Source organism: Polypterus senegalus, chromosome 3 (assembly GCF_016835505.1).
Source record: "Polypterus senegalus isolate Bchr_013 chromosome 3, ASM1683550v1, whole genome shotgun sequence".
Lineage (NCBI taxonomy): Eukaryota > Metazoa > Chordata > Cladistia > Polypteriformes > Polypteridae > Polypterus > Polypterus senegalus.
This window is the reverse complement of record NC_053156.1, coordinates 148,286,312-148,304,387: the sequence shown is the minus strand read 5'-3', so window position 1 is coordinate 148,304,387 and position 18,076 is coordinate 148,286,312. Positions and strand designations below refer to the sequence as shown.

The window sequence follows — 18,076 nt, the reverse complement described above, 5'->3', positions numbered from 1 at the left end:
TTGCCAACATTTAAGTACTAAGAGATACAGGGATATAATATACTAGTAGTTTAAATTATCCAGTTTTTATATTAAAGTACCTTTCATAAAGTATATCCTCATGAGATGTTTCACAAAGCATTATATAGTACCATCCAAAGCAGTAAGATAGTAAAGTGCTAAACAAGGTAATTCAATAAGCAGAGTTTTAGCTGAAGTATTGTGGACTTTACATTTTTTAAGGGAGAGACAGAGGCAAAAATTATTTTTTTTTTGTATTGGTGAAATGTTTTCCATCTTTTACATAAAAGACAATAGCAATAGCTATTATGCATTTGTTTCATGTGTTACATTTGAACTGTTAAAAAAAGCCTGTTCGCCTCAATTTACAGTCAGTTTACATGGCAACTACCTGAATGAATCAGGAGATGTCTAATCTAATCAGCATTGTGTATCAGCATAACAAACATCCTTGTAAGAACAAATTTCTGATTGAAGAGTTATTGAAGATAAAATAATATAATTGTAACACTGATAGAACCCTTAAGACCTTGGGAGGGAATTGAAGAGAGTAGGCACCGTAACTCTTAATTAGTGTTCACTAACAGTTGAATAATGAAGCTTTGAATAGATAGAGCGCTGATTTGTGAAAATTTTAAGTATATGACTAGTTGAAACATGGCAGCAGTTATGCAAAACATATGGAGGAGGAGCTAATTGCCAGTTCACCTATTAAATTTGATTAAGTGTGTTACCATGTGAGAGACACTTAACATGCCTGTACCTCAAAGAAATGTGTGTAAAAAGTTGTGATATATTTTACTCTTGTAAGCTTGGATAAATGCAAAAAACGAAATATAAAATCATAATGATGGAAGTGTTGGGATTTACAGTTTGGTAGCTCAGTACCAGAATTCTGAAGAAGATTCATTATATAACAGCATGCCATGGTGACTTTGGTGGTGATGGTTCCACTGCATTTGGTCTGATTCAAAACTCTGGCAGCAGTATTTTACATTGTCTGCAATATGTTAACAGTTTGTTAGGAAGAGCATTAAAGAAAACAACACTAACAATTCAAAAGGTAAGTTTCACAGAGCAAATCCACATTAGGGAATGAGAAGTTGGGTTAGATTCAAAACAATGTCTCATTACAAATACATCATTATGAAATGAAAATTGTAATGGAAAGATGGATGATTATTTGGTATTGTTCATTTTGATGGACACTGTAGCAGATAGTTTAGCCAAGTGCCTCATCTTCTTCTTTCGGCTGCTCCCATTAGGAGTTACCACAGCGGATCATCTTTTTCCATATTTTTCTGTCCTCTGTATCTTGTTCTGTTACACCCATCACCTGCATGTCCTCTCTTACCACATCCATAAACCTCCTCTTAGGACTTCCTCTTTTCCTCTTGCCTGGCAGCTTTATCCTTAACATCCTTCTCCCAATATACTTAACATCTCTCCTGTGCACATGTGCAAACCAACACAATGTCACCTCTCTGACTTTGTCTCCAAATTGTCCAACTTGAGACACTCTAATGTATTTGTTTCTAATCCTATCCATCCTCATCACACCCTGTGAAAATCTTAGCATCTTTAACTCTGCTACCACCAGCTCTATCTCCTGCTTTCTGGTTAGTGCCACCGTCTCCAACCCATATAACATAGCTGGTCTCATCACCGTCCTGAAGACTTTCCCTTTCACTCTTGCTGATACCTGTCTGTCACAAATCATGCCTGACTCTCTTCTCCACCCATTCCACCCTGCCTGCACTCTCTTTTTCACCTGTCTTCCACAATCCCCATTACTCTGTACTGTTGATCCCAAGTATTTAAACTCATCCACCTTCACCATCAAATCTGCTCCCTGTATCCTCATCATTTCACTGACCTCCCTCTCATTTACACACATGTATTCTGTCTTGTTCCTACTGAGATTCTTGTCCTCTCTAGAGTATATCTCCACCTCTCCAGGGTCTCCTCAACCTGCTCCCTACTATCGCTACAGATCACAATGTCAATAAACATCATAGTCCACGGGGACTCCTGTCTAATCTTGTCTGTCAACCTATCACCATTGCAAATAAGAAAGGGCTCAGAGTTGATCTCTGATGTAATCCCACCTCCACCTTGAATGCATCTGTCCATCCTACTTCAAACCTAACCACTGTCACACTTCCTCGTACATATCCTATACAACTCTTATATACTTATCTGCAACACTCGACTTCCTCATACAATACCACAGCTCCTCTCGAGGCACCCTGTCATATGCTTTCTCCAGGTCCACAGAGATGCAATGTAACTCCTTCTGGCCTTCTCTATACTTTTCCATCAACACCCTCAGAGCAAACTTCGCATCTGTGGTGCTCTTTCTTGGCATGAAACCATACTGCTGCTCACTAATCATCACCTCACTTCTTAACTTAGCTTCCATTACTCTTTCCCATAATTTCATGCTGTGGCTCATCAATTTTATCCCCCTGTAGTTACTACAGTCCTGCACATCCCCCTTATTCTTAAATATCGGCACCAGTACACTTCTTCTCCACTCCTCAGGCATCCTCTCACTTGCCAAGATTCCATTAAACAATCTGGTTAAAAACTCCAAAACACTCTTGACATACTGTTCCTTCAGAATAACTCCTACCCTATTTCTCCTCCTATCCACACCATGATAGAACAATTTGAATCCACCTCCGATCCACCTGGCCTTACTCCCCTTCCATTTAGTCTCTTGCACGTACAATATACCATATCAACGTTCCTTCTATCCATCATATCTGCTAACTCTCTCCCCTTACCAGTCATACTGCCAACATTCAAAGTTCCTACCCTCAGTTCCACTCTCTTTACCTTCCTCCTTTCCTCCTGCCTCCAGACATGTCTGTTGGCTAACAGTACTGGTGGCGGTCGTTGTTAACCGTTGCTCGACCGATCCAGTATGGAAATTTGTATTGTTGTGCGCATATTGATTTTGCAAAATTTTACACTTACGCTTCCCTTCTTGACACAACCCTCTCCATTTATCCGCGCTTGGGGACTACACATAGAAACACACTGGTTTGTGCATCCCCTGTAGCTGGGTTAGTCAAGTACCTCATCTATTTATTTCTAAATGAAACACCAGTGGTAACAAATCTGGAACAAGCCAAGAGGTTGAGCTGGTTTCTATATTTATTTTAGAACATATGTGCAAGTTAATTGGACTAGCCCTCTGGCATCAACTATGGTTAAGGTATCATTGCAATGGTTCTATAATATTCTTCTTCTTTCTCTTTCACTCCTGGGGAATCAGTATCTTCTTCTGGGGTGTGGAAATTCTAGTGTGTACTTGTAGATGCTATTTGTAGCCTGACTGAAGGATGAAGCATTGTGGAATTTAGTTCTCGTTATCATCTTGGATTATGGTTAATATGGAGAGACCAGAAAAGCATGTAAACTTCAGATTGGAGACTCCACTTCTTCCTGTGTCCTCTTGAAGTTCTTTGTCACTAAAGTAACACAAAGATTGTAATCCAGGCACAGGAGACCCACTTTCAGTTACTGTATAAGAATCCTACTCTCTTTTGCACAAAGGTGATCTTTAACAGCTTGTCTTTTTTATCTTAATTACACTTCCTCATCATTTCAAACCAGCATCATTTAAAATGCTGGTTTGAGTTTACTGACAGTCTTTCACACATTTAAAGTGCTGTCAGCATATTTTGGTTGTAATGTAAACCTTTTATAATATTAAGATGTATACAATGATAAAAAAAATGTCCTGGGGCCACATGTATAAAACCTTGCTTAGATTCTATACTAAAATTTTGCGGACGCTCGAAAGGCAAATATAGTATATGCACAAAAAAAATCACAAATGATAAAAACATACTGTCTGTACACCACATGTCACACCAAGTCCGTTTATGAGTCTCATATCAATGGAAATCTACAGTATGTGTATGGCACAATTTCTTTAGTGACTTACTGTTGTCTCCCACCAGTAACCATGTTCACCTTAAAAAAAAAAACTTTTTTGGCTATTTATGATCTAATCACAATATAAATTTGGCCATGTTTCTAAGTAATATCTTTATTACAAACTATGGGACAATGGAGGAAACTAAACTTGTGAATGTGAACTTGAGGTATTACTGACATGGATGGAGTTTAAGAGATGTTCAGGGGGATTTAAACCCCCAATGGATGCACTAGGTTACTAAAATATGTCTCAAATAAAGAATATTTTTTCCTTAATTTTTTTAAGCATAAGATAATAATCAACAAATTAGGTGCATAATAATGCAGTTGTAGAACTGCTGTCTTATAGTAAGGAGTCTCCCACAGTCCAATGACATGCATGTTAGGTGAATTGGCAAGACTAAATCGTCCCCTGATGTGTGTGTGTGTGTGTGTGTGTGTGTGTGTTTGTTTGTTCCTACCTGTACATGTTGATTGCTGGAATAGGCTCCAGCTGCCCCCCTGCCCTGGATAAGCAGATTTAGAGGTTGGCTGGATCATTTCATTTAATAATTCATCCTGCCCAATGCAACTCTGTCTTGCATGTCACCTATCCTTAAAATAGACACAGAAATACTGTTTACAGTTTTAAGAACATATTTGTTTATTGTTTCAGAATTAGCTTGAGAGAGGTTATTTTAAATTGTGGCTGCTCCTGTTGCAAACAGATTGTTAGTAGTCAGCATGATCACATAAACAGGGCCATGTTTAAAGTAGCTGCCACGTGTCATCATCAAATCAATTTAGAAGAGTATGCATCCTCAGTCACTGGCTACATTAACAAATGCATAGTTGATGTGACTGTCTCAAAGACCACCAGAAAATGTGCAAATCAGCATCCAACACATGTGCAAATGATTCCAAGCCATCACAGGCCATAAGGCCACACCACTTGTCTAAAGTGGAGATGCCTATCTTCCAGATATTCTAAGTAACTTTTAAACGTGTTTTGCAACCCTGAACGACATACCTACAAGTAAGTCCATCCTTGTTTAGGAGGAACAATTACTGTTTGTCCACAGCTTATGTGAGAAGATCTTTGTTGAATGTAAACCCATGCAAAGCTGCTGGACCAGACAACATAAATGGCAGAGTAGTCAGGAAATGTGTAAACCAGCTGAGGGATAACTTTATAGACATTTTCAACATTTTCCTGAGGCAGGCAGTTGTCCACAATCCCCCAAAACTGTATGACCATACCACCCTAAATACGCCTGATCTCATCCAATCCACCAAAACTACGACGCCATACCCATGCCAAAGTGGTCCTGTGTTTCTTGCCTCAATGCATTTTACCCTATAGCACACACACTGGTCATGAAGTGTTTCAAGATGCCAGTCTTGGACCATCTGAAAGATGAACTGTCCACATCAAATGACCCATTCCACATCATCAGCTCTTCATCTGGCCCTGTTCCATCTTGAAAAAGAGAATGCTGTTCATAGACTTCAGTTTAGCATTCAACACCATCGTCCCCCAGAGATTTATAGGGAAGTTGAGTCTGCTAGGCTACAATACTTCCTTATGCATTTGGATTTTGGACTCCCAGACACTGAGATTACAGACCGTCTTTGTCAGAAGCTCCATCTCCAGCACCATTATGCTAAGCACTGGTGCCCCCCCAAGACTGCATACTCAGCCCACTTTTAACTCGTGAAGGTATAGCTGCGTACAGCTCTCAACATCATTAAGTTGCTGATAACACAATGGTAGTAGGTCTTATCAGCAATGGCGATGAGTCAACTAACAGAATGGAGATATGGTGATTGACAGACTGGAGTAAGTGCATCAATCTCTCTTTAACATGGATGAGACAAAACAGATGATTGGCACGTTCAAGAAAGACCATCCTGAGCAAACTCCATTGTACATCAAATTGTAGAATTAGACAAAAAAGTGATTTTTCCACTTCCTTTGCCAGCTGAAGAAAACAAGACTACCTTCCCCCCACCATTTTCTTCCAGTGAGAGTATTCTAATTGCTTGTGTCACTGTCTGGTTTGGAAAATGAAGGGTCTCAGACCGCAAAGTCCTACAACAAGTAGTGCACACATCAGAAAAGGTCATTAGGACCTCTCTTTCCTCCATTAAATACATCTTTATTAAGTGCTGCATTCACAGAGCCCACTTCATCATGGAGGACTGCTCCCACACCTTTCCACAGTCTCTTTGTCCCATTTCCATCTGGCAGAAGGTTCTGTGGTATCTGAACCAATTCTACCCGGTTCTGCAACAGCTTCTACCCCTTGGTAGTCTAGACTCTGACACTCTATGCTTTCTCCCTTCAGATCTGCTCCTAGTAGCTTATTTACATGCATTACATTTGTCACTACTGTTGTTTTTATTATTAGTTCTTGTGATTACTTATTTAATTATTTTTATTTATTTATTACTATTAATTTCAGTGTATTACTCTCTACTCATTTAGCATTTATTTATTTATAGTATAGTTCTCCACTTGTCTTGCAGCTGTATTTGTTATTATTATTATTACTTATTATTTGACTGACACCTTTATCCAAGGTAACTTACAAGTTACATTTAAGAGATAGAATTGGTTACATTTCTTTTGTTTTTCCAGTTGAAGCACAGGCAGGTGAAGTGACTTGGTCATGGTCACACAGTGTTATTAGTGGTATTTAGACTACAACCTCAGGGTTGGAAGTCCAAATCCTTTACCACCACCCCACACTATTAATACAATTTGTTGCACCATAGTTCTAGGGAACATTATTTTGTGACAATGTATGATTCAATACTGTGTATGGATGGTATTAAAATAAAGCCACTTCATTTGAAATTACATATTAGTTGTACGTTAATTGAATGAAAATGCTTTCAGTTTACAAAAGCAAATTCGTTCTGTGATGGTGCCTTTATCACAACATATATGCAGTCAATTGTAATGATTACATTAAGAAAATCAGCAGTCGTGGCAAATTACCTTTTGATTCCAGCTATCTAACCCTGGCTGTAAGGAAATTGGATGTATCTGGGTAGCATCTTGATTACACCGTCCCATTCAGATAGCATGGCATATAGATCAGGGAAGACTGTGAGAATTCTGATTAGTCAGCCAGTTCACATTGAAAAATGCCCATTGCCAAATACCCTACAGTGTTTATGGAAAGACATTTGGCAGTCCTTTCAGGCAGTCTTTGTATTGGTGCACTGGTAATATGATTTAGTACTAAGGGACAAGGGTGTAGAGAAGCTCAAAAAACGACAGGTATTTTTGGTTTTGTTTCTGATAAAATGGATTAAATTGGGAATAAGTACGGCAAGTGGGAATTTGATTACACATACATTTTGGTTATTAATTATGGGATGCATTATGTAAGAGATAAGAGGAAGAGTTCAAAGCGATATTGAAAATTGGGGTTTTGCTGCTGCTAAGTAGAGGTGGAAGGAACTGATGGATTGGTGTGGTCTTGAGGGTTAGGACTGTGAAGAAAATTTGAACTTAATGTGTAAGAAAATATTTTCCTGCTGTGATGTAGTTTGAAAATAGTCTTTAAGGATTTGGAGTTTTGAAATAAAAAAGTAACAGTTGCTAAAACCTGTAATGAAACAGGGATTATGTGATTTCTATGAATATTGATTCCAAATTCAGCTTCACAACTCCAAAACGATACTTCTAAGATGTCTAAATTGGTTTATAAGCCAGTCTTCATGATAAGCCAAAAATCATTGTGATCCCTGTATAGTCCTTGCATAGCCTATCATTGGTAATAGCCTCCCAAAGGGCTAACACTGCCATTGCCAGTTATGTTGCACACCACACATAGCACACATTTTATAGGCAAAACAGATAGGCTGCACACTAAGGCAATCAACATTATGCATATGCATTAGCTGTTAACCAGTGTTAATGTTAATTAACCAATGTATTGAGAGAACATGTCAATTAAGTAAGTGTGATATAATTGGTTAAAGAACATCAGGATATGACTGACATTTCATTGAAAGGTGCAGTAAAAGAAGATTTTCTGTTCAGTTTGTTACCTTGCTGCCTGGAGTCTCTAAAAAGTCAATCCCAAAAAAAGTTTGTGTAGGACTTATGGAAAATTTCAACCATCTGTAACTTCAAAATAATTTTCAAAGTATTAGTTTTATAAATTCAAACTTTTGCCTAAAAAATTGCTTACACACATGTCTGAGCGTAAGGACATTTTATACTTGAAGCACTTGGTATCAATGGGGTATCAACTGTATTTAATATTTCCCCCCAGTCTAGAAGAACATGATAATGTGAAATGTGCTGATGATTTTTAGGAAACAGTCGTAAATAATATCACATTTTGTAACAATTTTTGTTTCAGAATGTTCCCAAAGCACTATTGCAGATATTGTGTTTCTGGTGGATGGCTCTTGGAGTGTTGGCAGAGACAACTTCAAGCATATACGCAGCTTTATTGCCATGGTCACGTCTGCTTTTGATATTGGCGAAGAAAAAACACGAGTTGGCATTGTACAGTACAGCACAGACACCAGGACTGAGTTCAACTTAAACCAGTACTTCAAGAAGGGAGAGCTTCTGAAAGCCATCAATAACCTTCCCTACAAAGGAGGAAACACAATGACAGGTAGTTATTTTTTTTTAAAATACATACTACTCTTTCTTTCCATTATTTTTGCCCATATGTGGCATTATTATATTTTTAGATAAACAAATTACACTTTATTGTCACATGGTTATAATTTTGCTTATTTGATAAAGATTATAAATAGTATGATGCATTTCTATGAATCATTCAGCAAAGCATGAAATATATTATGTGTTAATTTATCTAAAAGTTTAATTATTTTATATATTTACAAAGTGAAGTGGCCAGTATAAATTGTAAATTACAGTGTTTTCTGTTAAGAACGTAGATATGATGATAAAAATGTATTTTCACACTATAATTTACTTTGTTTATTTTTGTGTGACAGGCACTGTAGCATTTCCTACAATTCTTATGGGAGTAATGGGTGCTGTTTGGGTAAATGGAAAGAAAAGACAGTTATGCTTTTTTACCTTTTAATCAAAACTGTTTGTATATATTTTCTTCTTTTCCAGGAGACGCCATGGACTATTTACTTAAAAACACTTTCACAGAGGCTGCTGGAGCCAGAAAAGGATTTCCGAAAGTAGCAATAATCATAACTGATGGAAAATCACAAGATCCTGTTGAAGACAATGCTAAGAGGCTGCGAAATATTGGGGTTGAAATATTTACCTTAGGTGGGTGTTGACTAATAGTAATTCTTTCTTTTTTTTAAAGATACATGTCATGCTGACATCATTATTGTACAGTAAATATAGCCAATCAACACAGGATGAAGACCATGAAGGTCCAGTAATGATACCTCAATAGTCGAAAGTAAAGCTCCATCCTTAAATCAGCCGCTACAATTTTTCTTATTTTCCATGTGTTATGACATCTTTTTCATCTGCTAGCAATGCTCCATAGTCATTTTCAGTCAGATATTTAAAATTGATTTTCCCTTATTGTAGTCAAATCCATAATCCACATAATTTCATATCAAAATTTGCTGCAGTTTGTAAACTGCAGAAAGAATTGGCCCTCACGACAGTACAAGACATCATGTTATTTATGTTTTTAATGATAAACCATTGAGGAAAAACCTTTATTTTAATTTACTGTGCTAACACACTATAGATGCTTCAGGTAACAATACCCCATCCATCTATCCATCCATCCATCCATCCATCCATCCATTTCCCAAATTGTTTTTATTACGTAGTTGAACGGTGAGCCAACCTACAGCAGCCAAAATGAATGCAAGGCAATAATCAAGATTGTAATGGTTATTAATTATGGGCCGCATTACATACAATTCCACTTTTACTCATACTGGATCAGTTTAGATTTGATAATTAAATTACTAGATTTTGTAAGGCAACAGTTGAAACTCCAATAGGGCCCAAATCCGAAACCAAGCCCAGATATTCATAGCTATGATGTGAGAGGCAGCAGTGCTAAACTTTCCTATTCTTCTTAGCACTAATAGTAGTGTACTCACTTTCACTGACAGTCAATATGTCATTTTGTAATGTTCCTTTTACTTATCCCTTTGACCTGGGCTCAGAAGAAGTCATTAACAATTTATTTTATTTGAATCTTCACTCATTAATTATCCCACCTATACACTGCAACATATTCATTCTGCTGCAAATTTATTCCTTGCTAGATTCAAATGTGTGAGCTCATCTTGACCAGTCCTCCCATATAGTATATAATAAACAGTTTTTCACTTTGCCTACAGTGTCAACCAAGTATTTCTGTAGCTGCAGTCCCTCTTTTTCAGTATGGTAGGGAGTAGACATCACAACTGCATGCAACAACCTTTAACCCTGCTACAGTATATTTTACACAAGGACACATAAATACAATACATTTTTGTTTTGTCTTCTTTTAATTCAATACAGGAATCAAAGCTGCAGATATTGAAGAATTGCAGATGATGTCCTCAAGTCCTTATGACAAGCATGTCTTCAGTGTATCAAACTTTGACTTAATTAAGACAGTACAACGTGAGATAGCTTCCCAAGTGTGTTCGGGAATTGAAGAACAGCTGAATGAGCTTGTCAGCGGAGAGGAAGGTGAGGTTCTTTCAGCTTTTTTATGCTTTGAACTTGCATTGATTGTGCATAGTTTTGGACCAACCAATATTAACCTAAACAAACATTATTTCTTTCACCTAAATTGCTATCCCCCAAAAAAAATAAAGGTGGTAAAATAATTTCCAGAATCAGATAACATTATATTTTCTGCAATTTCAAAGCCTTTAGCTCCTTCCAATAATGCAAACATAATTTATATGATTTCCCCTCCTTTATGGATGGCTATTTTACGTTTTATTAACCAAGTGTTACAAACCTTCTTCAATGTTTTCTCAGCTGTGGAGCCAGCATCCAACTTACAAGTTCTTGAAATCTCATCCAGATCAATGAAGGTCACGTGGGATGCATCCCCAGGGCAGATAACGGGCTATAAGCTGCAACTTATCCCAATGCTTGCTGGCAGCAAGAGGCAGGAACTGTATGTACAACCTACTGTGACATCAGTGAATGTAAGAGATCTGTCTCCTGACACAGAGTACCAGATCAGCTTGTTTGCTTTGAAAGGGCTTACACCAAGTGAGCCTGCAATGGCAATGGAGAAAACTCAGCCTATCAAGAAAACTGTAGGTAGGTGTCTGATAAATGACCTGTTCTGTTGGCTAAAACTGAAATTATAAAGTGATCTGGGTTTTCATAATTAAACTCAATTTGCATTGTTGTGTTTCTTTCAACAGAGTGTACACTTGGAGTGGATGTGCAAGCTGATGTTGTTCTTTTAGTTGATGGCTCCTATAGTATTGGTTTGACTAATTTTGCCAAAGTTAGAGCTTTTCTGGAAGTTTTAGTGAAAAGCTTTGAAATTGGACCAAACAAGGTACAGATTAGTCTTGTCCAGTATAGCAGGGATCCTTACACTGAATTTGCTTTGAACACACACCAGAGCATCGATGCTGTACTTAAGGCAGTCCGCTCCTTCCCCTACAGAGGAGGCTCTACCAACACAGGAAAAGCAATGACCTATGTGCGAGAAAAAATATTTGTTGCCAGCAAAGGTGCCAGAAGAAATGTCCCAAGAGTGATGATTCTGATCACTGATGGCAAATCTTCAGATGCTTTTAAAGATCCTGCTACAAGGCTTCGAAATACAGATGTGGAAATCTTTGCGGTTGGTGTGAAAGATGCTGTTCGGTCTGAACTGGAAGCCATTGCTAACCCTCCAGCTGATACTCATGTATATACAGTTGAAGACTTTGATGCTTTCCAGAGGATATCAACAGAGCTTACTCAATCAATTTGCTTACGCATTGAGCAAGAATTACATGCAATTATAAGCAGATGTAAGTATTTCATTTGTGTTTCAACACTGATAAAGTTAAATTTAATTCCACTTAAACTACCTTAGAAATTACCTTCTATTACCATTATAAAACTTGATGACACTTCCATCCGTTCACATATTCTAAAGTCTGTTTATATAAGTTTAACATCAGGCACGAGGCGGGTATTAGCTCTTAAAAGAGCATCTATCTGTTACAGGCCACATTCAGTCGCATGTGGCCAATTTAGCATTGTCAGTTGACCTTAAATGTACATTTCAGGAATGTCTGTGAAATGTGAAGTACAAAGTACATGAAGAAAAACCCTACAGTCATTGAGAGAGTGTGTGAACTCTGCATAGACATTGACTGGGCCAGGACTTGAACTCATGTATGCATTTGCCTCTCACTACTAAAAACATTCCTGAACATTTAGGTTTAACTGAAGTAAGCCTTATTACACAGTAGCCCTCAACACATTATTGCCGCATTTGATCCAAAACAGAACATAATATACACAGAATGGATAAAAAAGCTATACTAGACAAGATCAAAACTTAATCACATTGATTACAGAAGAGGTGACATGCAAACCCTAAAACATCTCTATTAGTTGTGTGAACATAGGCACAAAGGCACCAACACCTACTGCACATCACAACTAACATGCATTTATGAATTGTAATCCATGATGGTACTGTGAATTCTTTTGGAAGGTGTAAGTTTACACATTAAGTTCGAGGATAATGTAATGAGGGTGAAACAAAGCACCTAGAACAGGAAAAGGAGCAGTAAATATTGTATATTCTTGATTTAGAATGCTGGCCCCAGCACAGTTTATCTTTCTAACAATAATAATAAACCTTCTCTTAGGCCTTTCTCTTTTCCTCTTCCCTGGCAGCTCTATCTTTAACATCCTTTTCCCAATATACCCAGCATCTTTCCTCTGCACATGTCCAAGCCAACGCATTCTCGCCTCTCTGACTTTGCCTCCCAACCATCCAACTTGAGCTGACCCTCTAATGTACTCATTTCTAATCCTATCCATCCTCGTCACACATAGTGCAAATCTTAGCACCTTTAACTCTGCTACCTCCAGCTCTGTTTCCTGCTTTCTGGTCAGTGCCGCCATCTCCAACCCATATAACATAACTGGTCTCACTACAAATCACTTCTGACTCTTTTCTCCACCCATTCCACCTGCCTGCACTCTCTTTTTCACCTCTCTTCCCCAGTCCCTGTTCACTGAATTGTTAATCCCAAGTATTTAAACTCATCCCAATTCACCAGCTCTACTCCCTGCATCCTCACCATTCCTCTGACCTCTCTCTCATTTACACACATGTATTCCATCTTGTTCTTATTGACTTTCATTCATCTCCTTTCTAGCATAAACTCTCTAGAGTCTCCTTGCTCCCTACTCTTGCTACAGATCCCAATGTCATCAGCGAACATCATAGTCCAAGGGGACTCCTGTATAATCTCGTTTGTCAACCTGTCCATCACCATTGCAAATAAGAAAGGGCTCAGAGCCGATCCCTGATGTAATCCCACCTCCACGTTGAATGCTTCCGGGACTCCTACTGCAGTTTTCACCACTGTCACATTTCCCTCATAGCTATCCTGTACAACTCGTACATACTTCTCTGCCACTCCTGACTTCCTCATACAATACCACATTTCCTTTCGAGGCAACCTGTCATATGCTTTCTCCAGGTCAACAAAGACAAAAGGCAATTCCTTCTGGGCTTCTCTATACTTCTCCATCATCACATTGCATTTGTGGTGCTCTTTCCAGGCATGAAACCATACTGCTGCTCACTAATCATCACTGCCTTTCTTAACCTAGCTTCCACTACTCTTTCCCATAGCTTCATGCTGTGGCTCATCAATTTTATCCCCCTGTAGTTACTACAGCTCTGCACATCTCTCTTATTCTTAAAAATCGGTACCAGTACACTTCTCCACTCCTCAGGTATCCTCTCACTTTCCAAGATTCCATTAAATAATCTGTGTTAAAAAACTCCACTGCCATCTCTCCTAAACACCTCCATACTTCCACAGGTATATCATCTGGACCAACGGCTTTTCCATTCTTCACCCTTTCCATAGCTGTCCTTACTTCCTCCTTCCTGATTTACTATCTCCACATCATCCAACCTTCTCTCTCTAATTCTCTTCATTCATCAGCCTTTCAAAGTACTCTTTCCATCTTTTCAACACACTCTCCTCACTTGTGAGTATGTTTCCATCTTTATCCTTTATCACCCTAACCTGTTGCACATCTTTCCCAGCTCCGTCTCTCTGTCTAGCCAATCAGTACAGGTCCTTTTCTTATTCCTTAGTCTCTAACTTCTCATAAAACTCATCATACACCTTTTCTTTAGCCTTCGCCACCTCTCTCTTCACCATGCGCCTTATCTCCTTGTACTCTTGTCTACTTTCTGCATCTCTCTGACTATCCCACTTCTTCTTTTCCATCCTCTTCCTCTGTATATTGTCCTGTACTTCCCCATTCCACCACCAGGTTTCCTTTTTCTCCTTCCTCTGTCCAGATGTCACACCAAGCACCCTTCTTGCTCTCACTCTTCTACTTCTGCTGCAGTTGCCCAGCTATCTGGTAACTCTTCTCTGCCACCCACTGCCTGTCTCATCTCCTCCCTAAACTCAACCTTGCAGTCTTCCTTTTTCAACTTACACCATTTGATCCTTTGCTCTGCCCTCCCTCTTCTCCTCTTCTTCTTGATCTCCAACGTCATCCTACAGACCACCATCCTATGTTGCCTAACTACACTTTCTCCTGCCACCACTTTGCAGTCTTTAATCTCCTTCAGATTGACACTTCTGCATAGGATATAATATACCTGTGTGCATCTTCCTCCACTCTTGTATGTCACCTTATGTTCCTCCCACTTCTTAAAAAACATATTCACCACAGCCATGCCCATCCTTTTTGCAAAATCCACTATCCTTTGACCTTCTTCATTCCTCTCTTTGACACCATACCTACCCATCACCTCCTCACCTCCTCTGTTCCCTTCACCAACATGTCCATTGAAATCTGCTCCAATCACTACTTTCTGTCCCTTGGGTACACTGTCCATCACCTCGTCCAACTCACTTCAGAAATCTCCTTTCTCATCTATCTAACACCCAACTTGCGTGGCATATGCACTTTTATCATCACACCTTCAGTTTCCAGCTTCATAATCAGTGTCTAACACGGTTTTCACCTCCAAAACACTCCTGACATACTGCTCCTGAAATATTCAAGTTATTGTGTTTACATACACCCACACAGAGACAGACACACAGACATAACTCCAAAAAAGATATTTTCGGAGGTCTAAAACGTTGAGATTCATCAAAACCTCAAGGTCGAATTTTTGGACGATTACAATACTTTTCCTATACTTTGCATACGAGAAAGTAAAAAGAAAAACAAACAAAAAAAAAACAACATAATAATGCTGACCAGTTCAGTAGTTCAGAAGAGATTGCTTACAGTATTTTTGTTCCTCATTTGTCATGGTTAAATATTGGCATAATTTATAATTGGGGCATAAATGACCCTTTTAAATCACTTGTAATGACGATGCTTGCAAAATAAAGGAACAAATTGAAAGGAAAATATGTATCAATGTAGAAATAAGGATGGAAAATAAGATAGATAGATAGATAGATAGATAGATAGATAGATAGATAGATAGATAGATAGATAGATAGATAGATAGATAGATAGATAGATAGATAGATAGATAGATAGATAGATAAAGAACACAAGTAAAACTATGAACTTGCAAATGAACAAAATCAAGAATTAATGATGTTCAGCATAAAGAGTGCCACTGTGCTTTGTGGGACTTCAAACGCCATCCATAAAGAGCTGATGTAGCTCATCAGTCATTAAGACCAAACACCTCAAGTATCCAAAAATAATATAAAGTAAAACAATTTAGTAGTGTTAACAGGAGATGGACAGTTCTATTAAGTGCACATGCTCGTATGTCAGGGTTGGTATTATGTAGAAAAATGCCACCATCCTCTAAACTTTGCCACCCTAGGAAACCACCTAGTTTGCCTAAATGTTAGAACCAGCCCTGCTGCAAAGCAATTTTTTCTTAAAGAAGTGGTTCTTGATTCCTTTCTAGGTCAAAGCAAAGTAACAAAAGAAGGACAAAAATTAATATCACAACACAATTTTTTTTTCAGGATAACAGCCCTTTACCAGAGGTGTAATACTAAATTCAAGAACCATTATAATATAAAAAAGAAACAACAATAAACATGTCATTTAGTCATTATTTATAAATTTGCCTCAAGCTTAAGCATGGCTGTAAAGAAAAGAGATTACATTATTTTTGTTATGTCTATTGGATGCAGCAATGTTGAAGAAGTTAATCTGAAACACCTCTATCAGCTTGACCACACTGACCTGTGTTTCAAGTCATTTCACTCTGTTATCACATCACTTAACAGAATTGTACAGTTGAGTGAGAAACTTGAGTGCAAGGTCCACAGCAACAGAGTAAAATTACTTTGAGTGCAGATTAACACAACAGAGTATACACATAAATGCATTTAAGTATCAATTCAATAGCCACACATTGTACAAAATAAACTAATCAAATAAGTAAACACAGACATAATGACAATTCATACACTATACAATGCATACTAATGACACAAAATAGTTGTAATGTAAAGGAGTGTGGAGATGAAGGAAAAGTAGCATGAATGTGAAGGAAAGCTTAGGGTTAGGGTTACTACCAGACACTTGGCAGACTTTAGCATCTTAACAGCTTGGTGGAAGAAGCTATTTCAGGGTCCACAGATCCATAACCTGATGCTATGGTATTACCTGCCAGAAGGTAATACTCTGAAGAGTGCATGACTCAGATGACTGGGGTCATTGATGGCATTTACAAGTCATATTAATTTTGCCATTTGTAAACAAACTCAATCAAAACCACACCATCTTGCATCCTCTATGGAACAGTTTGTGCTAAACTCAAAAGAGGCCCATTCTGACATTGTAGTGGTAGTGAGGAAAAACAGCACACAAAAATGCTGACAGCTTTTTCTCCTTTAGGATTCATGTGGCCAAAATGGCAAGCACACAAGACCACTTTCAAAAGTAATGGCATAAGCTTTTACACAGTTATAAAGTCATGCAGCAAAACCCAGATGCTGTTATTATAATTTTGGGCAACAGGGAAAAGATGGTATGTGGAAAATTGACTTCAGGGTACTTGGCAGATCACAGTAACAATTAAGTGTGAAGTATTCATTTCTGAAATTTGTCAGTTCAGAGTTCCAGGACACTGTACGGATTCCTGCTGGGAGCTTTCAGAAGCAAAAAATTAAGTAGCGACATTTTCTCAGAAGAAAATGCATCTGGAAATATTTCAGATAGGGGATGTTTCCAGTGGCTGAATATAGGCTTGTCTACAGGCATAAAACTTTCATCTTGAGTATATTCTGTATGGTTTTTGCGTGTTGGCTGCTCTAACACTGCAGTTTCCCCTTGCAATCAATAAAGTATCTGCTTTTCTATCTATTTTACATGGCATCTTCATTATCTATCTATCTATCTATCTATCTATCTATCTATCTATCTATCTATCTATCTATCTATCTATCTATCTATCTATGTAAGATAAAACAACATTGTCAAATCTGACTAAGAAGCTAACAATGTATGGACAAAAGAATGAAGATCTTGAATGTTCAAATCTCACTATTATAAGGTTTTCTTTTTCTATCTTTTAAGTATTTCATGATTATTTGATACACAATGTGTTCTTTGGATATCTTCTGAGAATGTCCCATATCTAATATTTCATATTTAATATCAAATGCTAACAAGGCTGAAAAAAAAACTTTTTATGTAATATTTGTGTTACTGCATAATGGTGCACAGTTAGTGCTACTGCATCAGAGCAGGTACTCCAGGTTTTTCTTTCACATCCCACCAATGTGCCAGGATGACATAGGTAAATTGACCCAGGATGAGTGCACCCTGTGATAGCTTGACATCTCATCCATGACTGGTAACCCTGTGGTCAATAATTTTAAGGTACACACCAGCTCTTTGCAAACCAAAAATGGGTTTAAACGGGCTCAAAAGATAGATAGATGGATTTAATATGTGTTAAAATAATAATGTTTCACACTTACCTCATTATCGTTACATTTA

At 38.0% G+C, this 18,076-nt stretch overlaps 1 protein-coding gene across 4 annotated transcripts in view; it reads left to right on the top strand.

Annotated features, from left to right (window-relative positions):
* Nucleotides 1-18,076, top strand: part of col12a1b (collagen, type XII, alpha 1b) — a 171,379-nt gene that overhangs the window by 15,165 nt on the left and 138,138 nt on the right. For 3 of the 4 annotated variants that reach the window (XM_039748035.1, XM_039748034.1, XM_039748032.1), the window contains exons 6-10: nucleotides 8,313-8,576; nucleotides 9,053-9,217; nucleotides 10,427-10,600; nucleotides 10,898-11,188; nucleotides 11,296-11,898. The exons of the other annotated variant lie outside the window; for it this stretch is intronic. In XM_039748035.1, the coding sequence (XP_039603969.1) occupies nucleotides 8,313-8,576; nucleotides 9,053-9,217; nucleotides 10,427-10,600; nucleotides 10,898-11,188; nucleotides 11,296-11,898 (1,497 nt within the window). The remainder of the gene's footprint in view (nucleotides 1-8,312; nucleotides 8,577-9,052; nucleotides 9,218-10,426; nucleotides 10,601-10,897; nucleotides 11,189-11,295; nucleotides 11,899-18,076) is intronic. 4 annotated transcript variants of the gene reach the window in all.